Source organism: Chrysoperla carnea, chromosome 4, assembly GCF_905475395.1.
Source record: "Chrysoperla carnea chromosome 4, inChrCarn1.1, whole genome shotgun sequence".
Lineage (NCBI taxonomy): Eukaryota > Metazoa > Arthropoda > Insecta > Neuroptera > Chrysopidae > Chrysoperla > Chrysoperla carnea.
Window position 1 is genome coordinate 66,255,092 of NC_058340.1, and position 10,734 is coordinate 66,265,825.

Below are 10,734 nucleotides of genomic sequence, written 5' to 3' on the forward strand. Positions count from 1 at the left end.
AGCCACTTTTTATTAAAAACATACTTCAATCCTACTCTAAAAGCAATAACGACTTGATATTTTATTAAAAAATTTAAAAATTCTATACGACTTGATATATTTTTAAAAATATAAAAATTCTTTGAAAATTTATGTTAAATGTAAATTAAATGTTTTAATTTATTTTGAAAATAAAAAATAGAAGACACTGAAATTAAATTACTCAGAAAATTCTATTAATTTGCTAACTAGTTTTAAAAGGCTTTCGAAAATAGATGATTCTTAGATATACCTATTTTTTTAAGTTTAATTAAATGTTGATAAAATAACTTTTTTTTTAAAGAAAATTTAAGTGTCTCTATTTATAAAATGATTTAGAAAATGTTAAAAATTAATTAAAATATTTCGAACTGCGAAGTCTTTTCATATAGATAAAACTCGTTAACTATTCGCAATTGAAAGCAAATCAAATTTTTAATCCAAATTAAGTGCGTGGTTGACTAGTAGGATAAAAACGCATTGATACACATCGACTTTATATGCGGACTGCACGGTGCAGTCCGCCACCAAAAAGAGTAACATTCACTAGCTAATTCTTACTGATGATGACTACTTGGTAGTCGAAAATACGTATTTTAAAAATACAAAAAAACTGATCTAGGAAATTGGGGCAAAAATCGAAATTTACATCGACTTTACTTAAGAAGAAAGGCGAAACCAAAATAACTGGGCTTAGTTAGAAAAAAATTCTGCAGCCAACAAGAAACCCATTTATTAGCTGTGATACAGTTTAATCAAATTATAATTTGAAAAAACTGTTTACATAGTAATTCAAGAACCGAAACGGGTCTTTTATTACCACCTGGATTTTGATATAACCGTGTTTCTTATTGGTTAATCCTTTTACATATTTTGATGCGCTTTTCCACTACACAAACGCATTTTAAGTTAAATTCCATCAAAAATATTCAGCATGAGTCTTCGATGAGCTTCGATGGAACTTCCAAAGGAATTTTTAACTTATTCAAAAGCTCACTAAAATATATTAACTCTTTCTCTTTTATTATAATACAAGCGGTTGACCTTGCTTAAATCTAAAAAAAACTGATATTTGATTTTAATTGCGAAAATTTCTTGTTAAATTGATCAAACATTAATATTATTTGTATTATTGAGAAAACATTGCCACAAAAAGATTCCAAGCAAAATTTTTCCAAAAGTAAAGATGATAAAGTTTAATTGTTATTTGTAACATATTTTTAATTTTTTCTAAATTTCTGACGAATCGATAAGCTTTGGCAAATCAAAAAAATCATTCAAATGACAGATAATTTATGTGGCTTTGTGTTAACAAAATACGAAAACAATTTTTGTTATATAACAAACTTATTTGACAAGAACCTGAGACAAAAATAAAATTTATTTATTTAAAAAAATTAAATACAAAAAAAAAATATTCTAGACTGTATTTTCTATTTATTAAAGGAAAAAATCGTTTCTCTTCAACTGCCAATTTATAAAAACGTATAATAAAAAAATATTATTTATAAAAAACAAATTATTATTTATAAATAAAAATATTTATTAAAGAAAAAATGAAATAATATTAATTATAAAAATTGTATATAAAAAAAAACATTCTTGAAGATAATCAAACAAAACTAATTAACTGTTATAGAGACAAAGAAACAAAAAAATAAAATCATGTATATTATTACATTAATTACATTATTTATAGTAGAAAAAAAATTATTATTAAAAATGATTTAATGAATTGCACTTTACACCAATGTAAACCGACACCTGATTATTATATAAAAATATGAATCGAAATACAGACATTCAAAAAAAAATTTAGTGTTTTTTATTATTTTCCTATATTCTAGTCAACAAGTTCAAATTGGTGAAATATAGAAATAATGATCGTAAAAATACGTGTGATAGCAACGAATTCGGAATGATATCTAGAAAAATGTGCCAGAAGTATTTTTCAGCACATAAAAAATTGTAAAATTTTTAAACAATTAACAGGTCCGTAACTAGCGCGTGGCAAAGAAGGCACCTACCACCGGCATATAAGAAATAGAGTCGCAAAACAAACGTATATTAAGTAACAAAAATTCGATATTTTGATAAAACAGACAAATTTGATCCGATTTTACTGGAATTTTTTTGAAACCAACTAATTATGGCTCATTTTTTTCAGCTATGATGTCAATTTTTCGCTAGCTGTCACTTATATGCTTAATTTCGGAAGCGGGACTCCTCATTCTTGAAACCTGTTAAAGCTAGGTTAATTTTGATCACAAATTTGAAAATTATGACCCAAATTTAGTAGGATTGCATACTTGGTTTATCAAAATTGGATAAAATTTGAATGTGATAGAGCAAAAATAAATATTTGGAATTTGATGACGTCATAAAGTTAAAAAATTCGATTTTTTTGATAACATAGGCAAATTTGATCCGATCTTATTAGAATTTTTTTTGAAACCCACTAATTTTGGGTCACTCTTTTCGGCTATGATGTACATTTTTCGCTAGCTATCACTTATATGCTTAATCCCGAGACCAGAACTCCAAATTCTTCAAACCTATTAAAGCTAGGTTAATTTTGATTACAAATATGAAAAGTATGGCCCAGATTTAGTAGTATTATATACTTGGTTTATCAAAATTGGATAAAATTTGGATGTGATAGAGCAAAATTAAATTTTTTTGATTCTGATGACGTCATTAAGTTAAAAAATTCGATTTTTTTGATAACACAGGCAAATTTGATCCAATCTTATTGGAATTTTTTTTGAAACCCACTAATTTTAGTTCATTCTTTTCAGCTGTGATGCCAGTTTTACGCTCGCTATCACTCATGTGCTTAATTCCGGGATCAGGAGTCCAAATTTTTGAAACCTTTTAGAGCTAGGTTAATGTATGAGGATGCAGCTTATTCTACATTGCGCGGCGCTTTTTTGTTTTACTATACAAGTCCAATGACCATTAATTACTATGACTATTACCAACTTTGTTGATTTGACGTCCTCATCGATTATGTATCACTTTCTAACTACAGAAAAACTACATAACTAAATTAACAGAATGTTTAAAAACGTTTTTCTAATGTGCGTTTTATGACAATCAAGACTCTTTCTTATACGTATTAAGCATATTAAATATATAGAGATCAATGGTCTTACTCTTTGAAAATTCACTCAAGTTAAAAAAATTAGCGAACGCGCGTTTATTTATACTGAACACGCTCGATGGTTATCAGCCATCTATTTTTGAGTTTTTTAAACAACTATGTATTATAGATTATATTACATAAAAACCTTATAAAAACCAATAACCAAAAACTATAAATAATATACACTTTGTGAAGAAATCCGAAAGGAAAATTCGACATTGATTAATATAACGTAACGGAGAAAACGTCAATTGAAAACTGTTTATATTTGGTGTGTTTTCGAGAAAAAGAGAAACTGGTACTTCTCTGGCGTTACTATAAAAATCATAATGATAACCCACCCGTTCCATTAATAAAAAAACTATTCAACAGACTACAGTATTTATAAATTAATCAACCAAATGGACCATGTTAAACATAAACTACAAGAAGAAATGACAATTAAAAATGAAATCAACGACAGTAATTCAAATGAACAAAAAATGGAGGGGGGAAAATTACTTGGGAAATTTATTGAGGAACACATTAAATTTGAACAGCAAACAAACACTGTAGTATTTATTAAACAAGAAATATTAGATGAAAATGATGATATAAATAAAAATCAAAGAGAGAAGAAATTACCTTGTGATATTAGTGAGGAACGAATTAAAATTGAACAATTACACACACAAGTAAATGATGAACATCCAGAAAATCAAAACAAGGAATCATTCGATTGCTATAATAATGACGAACACCTTGAAAATATACAAAATAAATCTGAAAATAATAAATTGACCAGGCATAAACGAATTGATCCAGGAGAAAAATCCTATTCATGTGACGTATGTGATAAAACATTTAGCCAGCACGTTAATTTAGTTCGCCATAAACGAATACATACCGGAGAAAAACCTTATTCATGCGAAATTTGCGATAAACAATTTAACCAAAAAAGTAGTTTAGTTATCCATAAACGAATACATAATGGAGAAAAACCATATTCATGTGACGTCTGTGGTAAAACATTTAACCAGCCTGGTGTTTTAGTTAGCCATAAACGAATACATACTGGAGAGAAACCATTTTCATGTGACATGTGTGGTAAAGCATTTAGTCACAAAAATAGTTTAGTTTTCCATAAACGAACACATACGGGGGAGAAACCTTATTCGTGTGATTTATGTGATAAAACATTTAACCAGCCTAGTGTTTTAGTTTACCATAAACGACTTCATTCTGGAGAGAAACCTTTTGTATGTAATTTTTGTGATAAAACTTTTAACAATCATTATAGTTTACGCATCCATAAACGAACACATACGGGCGAAAAACCTTATTCTTGTGAGGTTTGTGATAAAACATTTAACAACCATTATAGTTTTCATATCCATAAACGAACACATACTGGTGAAAAACCTTATTCATGTGAGGTATGTGATAAAAAATTTAGGCAGCAAAGAGGTTTAGTACTTCATAAAAGAATACATACTGGAGAAAAACCTTATTCATGTGATTTTTGTGATAAAACATTCAACAATCATAATAGTTTTCGTATACATAAAAGAACACATACAGGAGAAAAGCCTTATTCTTGTGAGGTATGTGATCAAACATTCAGCCATCAAGGTAGTTTAGTTCGCCATAAACGAATACATACTGGAGAAAAACCTTATGCGTGCGACGGTTGTGATAAAACATTTAACAATCATAGCAGTTTTCGTGTCCATAAACGAACACATACTTGAGAAAAACCATATGGATGTGACGGTTGTGAAAAAACATAATTCATGGGGGCGTTTGTGTTAAAACATTTAACAGCCAACTAATGTTTACGTCGTCATGAGTAAATGCATAATGGAGAAAATCATTATTCATGCAGCTTTTGTGAAAATTATTTATCGCAAATTGCATATCCGAGTTCGTCAACGGGAGAAAGCTTGTGCATGCAGTGTTTCTAATAAAATCATTTTCCCAGAAAGCTTATTTAGTTCAATACAAATTAATTCATTTAAAATTATATTTATTTGATAAATATTTTATCTATATGTAAAACTATTTTTGTATTCAAAAGAAAATTTCAATTATATGAAGAAAAACTTTTCTTTTGTACCTGTTGTAAAGATTTATATCCAAAGTTGTAATTTTCCTTTTGGAAGATATAATTGATTCAATAAAATTTTCAACACCATTATGTGTTCAATAATCATTTAAAATTTCCGCTGAATAAATCAAAAATGTTTTCTCATTTATTTTTAAGGTTCCCAGAAAGAATCGTTAAAATTTGATTACAAATTTTGACATGAATACAACGTAACTTTCGATTGCGTCGCGCTTTTGGAAAAAAATAAGACATAATTTTGGATACGACTTTGCCGTCAGTTTCTGCCTAAAAGATGCAGTTTTCATAAAATTCTACCTTTTAAATACGGAATAACTTTCTAATTTAAAGTTTTCTTCTATCTCTTAACAGTTATGAAGCATAGTACTCTTTTCATTGAACTTGAAAGACTAGTTCGAATAATATGATGGAAATGTGTGCCAATGGATAAGTCACATTTTTACTTGAAGCATTTTACGGTACGATAAAAAATTCTAAATTTTTGTTCTCCTAATGCAGGGAACTATTCTTGGTAAAAGTTCACTTTAAGCAGTTAGGCACTTTTTCTTGAAAATCATCTTAGAACTCGTCAGGAAAAGGACAAATTCCAAGCATTTATTAAGAATACTTAGATGAGTTAGGTAATCAATTAAAAATATGTCGTTGTTAACCTTATTTATTATTAAATATGTAAAAAATGTACAAACATTATAAAAATACTACAGTGATACCCACCCGCTTCGCTGGGTTTAAAATTAAAGATTGATAAAGATTGCTCTCGCTTATCCCCTTTCTATAACACTCGAAATAATGGTAAGGATTGTTTTATACAGGTAAAATATATGTATGGTTTTCTATTTTTTTAAATGTATAATAGTAATTATTCATTGAGTATATCAGAAAGATGGCCGTGAAATATTTTTTATTGACTATTTGTACAGAAATCTGTAATTTATGGTAATGTCAAATGACTATTTTTACAGAAATCTGTAATTTATGATAATGTCAAATGACTATTTTTACAGAAATCTGTAATTTATAGGGATCGTGCACTAACTGTAGAGGCAGCACTTTAGCCGAAGCTCGCGCGCTCTAGTGTGAAAAGTATGAACAAAATGGGCAAAAATTTAGTAATAATAAATGAAGTAAAATGAAAAAAAATGGAAAAAATAATTAAGTACGGTTTTTTGCCAATAAACAACAATCATAATATTCGTGGTCAGAATGATTTGAAAGGACAGATGTTATTTCAATCAGGACATGTTTTGAATGTTATAGAAAAAAGGCATTCAAATCATCCAGTTGTCATAACTGCAAATGTGGTTGCTCAAACGAAAGTATCCAAAGTTTATAATGTCAAACTAACAGTATGTATGAATTTATTTATTATTTTTACTATTTATTGATTTAATAAAATATTTTGTTAAATACATTAAGAAATTGATCTTAACAAGTTTATTAAATTTTCTTTTGTTTAGTTGGATGATGATCGTTGAGTAACTGTCAACTGGGTCTTGCTCCATTCTTATGTCACTTGTATTATTATTATTATTATTTTTATTATTATTATTGTTGTTTCCAGCTAAATTTTTGTTTTCTTGATTTTCATTTACATTGTCAATCATCACTAACTCCACATTATTATTTTTCTTTGACTGACGTTTTTTCAAACGTTCAAAACGTTGCAAAGATTGAATTGAATTTTTAGTATTTTTTTTTCCGGAAAAATGGAAGGAACATAGAATGGATGAAGTGGATGCTCAGATTTATTATTATTTATAAAGTGAGCACTACAAATTATTGTACTTTTATTCGGCTTCCAGTCTTTCGGATTTTTACTGAAATTAAAAAAAAAAAAATTGTAGGTTATATTTTTATTATTTAATTTTTATCTATTTCATGAACTTAAAATATATTTTTATTTATTGTAATAATTGTTAATTACTTACACATATTTTTCGACTGCATTTATCCATTTTAAACGCTTACTCTCCTTCCACGAAAAAATACTAGTATTTTTTGGAAAAGCTTAAAATTTCACCGGCAAATTTATGAACAACCTTTTATACAACACGACTTTATTGATGAAGACATTGTAAATTATTAAAAAATTTATCTCAATAAAAAACAAATCAATCGAAAATCACATGTTACTGAGGAATAGTATTATTATTATTGCCCAAAAGGTTCACCTTTTAGTTACTAGTTGGCGTGACATTCTAGATGCACGGTCCCTATAGTAATGTCAAATTAAATTAATTTTTAAATTTTTTTTATTAATATATCTTTATAAATTAAATATCATGTGTTATTCTGATATATAAGCTATATTGCTGTTCAGTTTCATTAAAAACCATTCGCTAGTTTTAGCGTGAACGCGTAACAAACAAACAAACAAGCAAACATACTTACTTTGGCATTTATAATATATAGAGATTCTATTCTCAATAAAATAATGTTAAATTATACTTAATAAAAAAAATGGCCCGAATTGAACATAAACATCAAAAGAAGTAATAATTAGAAATAAATTATAAATCGACGACAGCGATTTTAATAAACTAAGAATTAAAATGGAGTAGTTTCTGCTGGGCAGGATTTTTGTATTATTGCAAATGTTTTTACAACCTCAATCAATCTATTTATACCATAGAAAATCTGTAAAATAGAATTCAATATAGATAACTAAAATTTAAATTAACAATATGGACCATATTAAACATAAACATCAAACAGAACCAGAAGTGACAATTAAAAATGAAATCGACGAAACTGATTCAAATAAACAAAAAATTAAAATTGAGGACACATTACTTGGGGAATTGATTAAATTTGAACATGAATTACATACAGAAGTATTTATTAAAGAAGAAATATTAGATGAAAATGATATAAGTACACAAAAGCAAACAGAGAAAGAATTATCTTGTGATATTAGTGAGAAACGAATTAAATACGAAAAACAGTTACACACACAAGTAAAAGATGAACATCCAGAAAATCAAACCAAAGAAACATTCGATTGCTTTAATAATGACGAATGCATTAAAAATATAGAAAATAAATTTGCGAATAATAAATTAATTAAGCATAAAAGCATTAATTCAGAAGAAAAACCTCACAAACGAACACATACTGGGGATTTAACTTATTCCTGTGATGTATGTGATAAAACATTTAACCAGAACGTTAATTTAGTTCGCCATAAACGAATACATACCGGAGAAAAACCTTATTCATGCGAAATTTGCGATAAACAATTTAATCAAAAGAGTAGTTTAGTTACCCATAAACGAATACATAATGGAGAAAAACCGTATTCATGTGACGTCTGTGGTAAAACATTTAACCAGCCTGGTGTTTTAATTTGCCATAAACGAATACATACTGGAGAGAAACCTTTTTCATGTGACGCCTGTGGTAAAGCATTTAGTCACAAAAATAGTTTAGATTTACATAAACGAAAACATACTGGGGAGAAACCTTATTCGTGTGATTTATGTGATAAAACATTTAAGCAGCTTAATGTTTTACTTTACCATAAACGAATTCACACTGGAGAGAAACCTTTTGCATGTGACGTTTGTGATAAAACTTTTAACAACCATTATAGTTTACACGTCCATAAACGTACACATACTGGTGAAAAACCGTATTCATGCGATTTTTGTAATAAAGCATTTAACAGTTATTATAGTTTACGTATCCATAAACGAACGCATACTGGTGAAAAACCTTATTCATGCGAGGTTTGTGATAAAACATTTAACAATCATTATAGTTTACACGTTCACAAACGAACACATACTGGCGAAAAACCTTATTCATGTGAGGTATGTAATAAAAAATTTAGTCTGCAAAGAACCTTAGTACTCCATAAAAGAATACATACTGGAGAAAAACCTTACGCGTGTGATTTTTGTGATAAAACTTTTAACAACCATAATAGTTTTCGTATCCATAAACGAACACATACGGGAGAAAAACCTTATTCGTGCGAGGTATGTGATAAAATATTCAGCCATCGAAGTAGCTTAGTTCGTCATAAACGAATACATACTGAATAGAAATCTTATTCGTGGGGGCATTTGTGTTAAAACATTTAAGAGATAACTTAAGTTTACTTCGTCATAATTGAATTAATAATGAAGGAAATCATTATTCATGCAGCGTACGTGAAAATTATTTACTGCAAATTGCAGTTTAATTAGACATATAAGCACGAGTTCATTCACAAGAGAAAACTTGTGCACCGGGCTGCCAATAGGAGCAGACATCAATAAAAGGTATAAATTCAAATTGTGAGGATTGATTAATTAGCAAACAACCCAACTGAATTCTCGGACTTGAAAGATCATTGGAACAATTTTTGATTTTATTTATATAAATATATTAATAAATATAGAATATTATAAAATATTGTTATATATTGTGAATATTTTAATTTGAAAATAAATATTTTAGTTATTTTTTTATTGATTTTTCCATCATCATTTTAGTTGTTAGTTTAAAAAAGGAATAAATCCAAAAGCTTTTTGCGAAATAGAAAAAAAATAAGTGATGAGAATTCATTAAACTTCCAAATTTTTTACTGGACGTTCAGAACCTCATTTAAGAATATAGAACAGTAATATGAGTACCCAAAATGTTTGTACAGTTAAAAAAAATTGTTGAACTTAAAGTTGCTCCTATGACATATATTGCTCATTTACGAACTTAGCCTCAGTTTTAACGTCCTGAGCACACTATTAAAATTTCACCCTGATAACACATTTCGTTTTTGTGTTATCGTGCCACAGACAGTCTGGCAGGCGAGTGGACAACCGGAATTGGACAAATTAAATGATTTTATGAACATTTATACCAAAAATTTGTTCGTAGCATCAATATTTTTTAGTGTTCCAAACTTGGGACTAAAAGCAATATACGTTGATATATATGTATTGCATACATACAGGGTGTATAAAAATGTCAATAAATCTTGCATTTTAAAAAACAATTCTAGCCCAATCGAAACGTGTATATATACTCCGTAAGTTCAATGTACGTTTCGCTTGGGCTATTCTTATTTGTTTCAAGAAGGAAGAGATGTTATTTATTTGCTCTCGCGTTTTTAATAGAATTCAATCAATGTAAGTGACTAATCAACAAACTAGTGATTTTAACCAACAAAATGGACCATATTAAACATAAACATAAAAAAGAAATGACAATTAAAAATACAAGTGAAAACAAACAATTGACTGAGTTAATTGTTGAAACACCATGCATAGTTTTGATTTTTTTATCACATTACACATACAAACGTGTGACACATACATAACTGATAATCAAGTATAGTACATATTATAAAATTTCCGCCTAATTGGCGCCCTCACGGGTAAACAGTGATGTTTACGAAAAAATGTTTCAAACAAAAGTTGTTTAATTTTTGATAAGGAACATTTTTTACATTTTAACTTTTGTTCTATCTCTAACGGTTTACAAG

The 10,734-nt window shown here is 28.0% G+C and overlaps 2 protein-coding genes across 2 annotated transcripts; both read left to right on the forward strand.

The window, feature by feature from the left end:
- Positions 1-3,368: 3,368 nt before the first annotated feature.
- LOC123297978 (zinc finger protein 271-like) lies at positions 3,369-5,191 on the forward strand. The gene has a single exon (XM_044879824.1). The coding sequence runs from the start codon at positions 3,565-3,567 to the stop codon at positions 4,891-4,893; it is 1,329 nt and encodes a 442-aa protein (XP_044735759.1). The 5' UTR covers positions 3,369-3,564; the 3' UTR covers positions 4,894-5,191.
- A 2,735-nt stretch (positions 5,192-7,926) lies between these two features.
- LOC123297727 (zinc finger protein 568-like) lies at positions 7,927-9,561 on the forward strand. Its single transcript, XM_044879487.1, has one exon. It carries the CDS (start codon positions 7,952-7,954, stop codon positions 9,311-9,313), a length of 1,362 nt encoding a protein of 453 aa, XP_044735422.1. The 5' UTR covers positions 7,927-7,951; the 3' UTR covers positions 9,314-9,561.
- Positions 9,562-10,734: the final 1,173 nt, after the last annotated feature.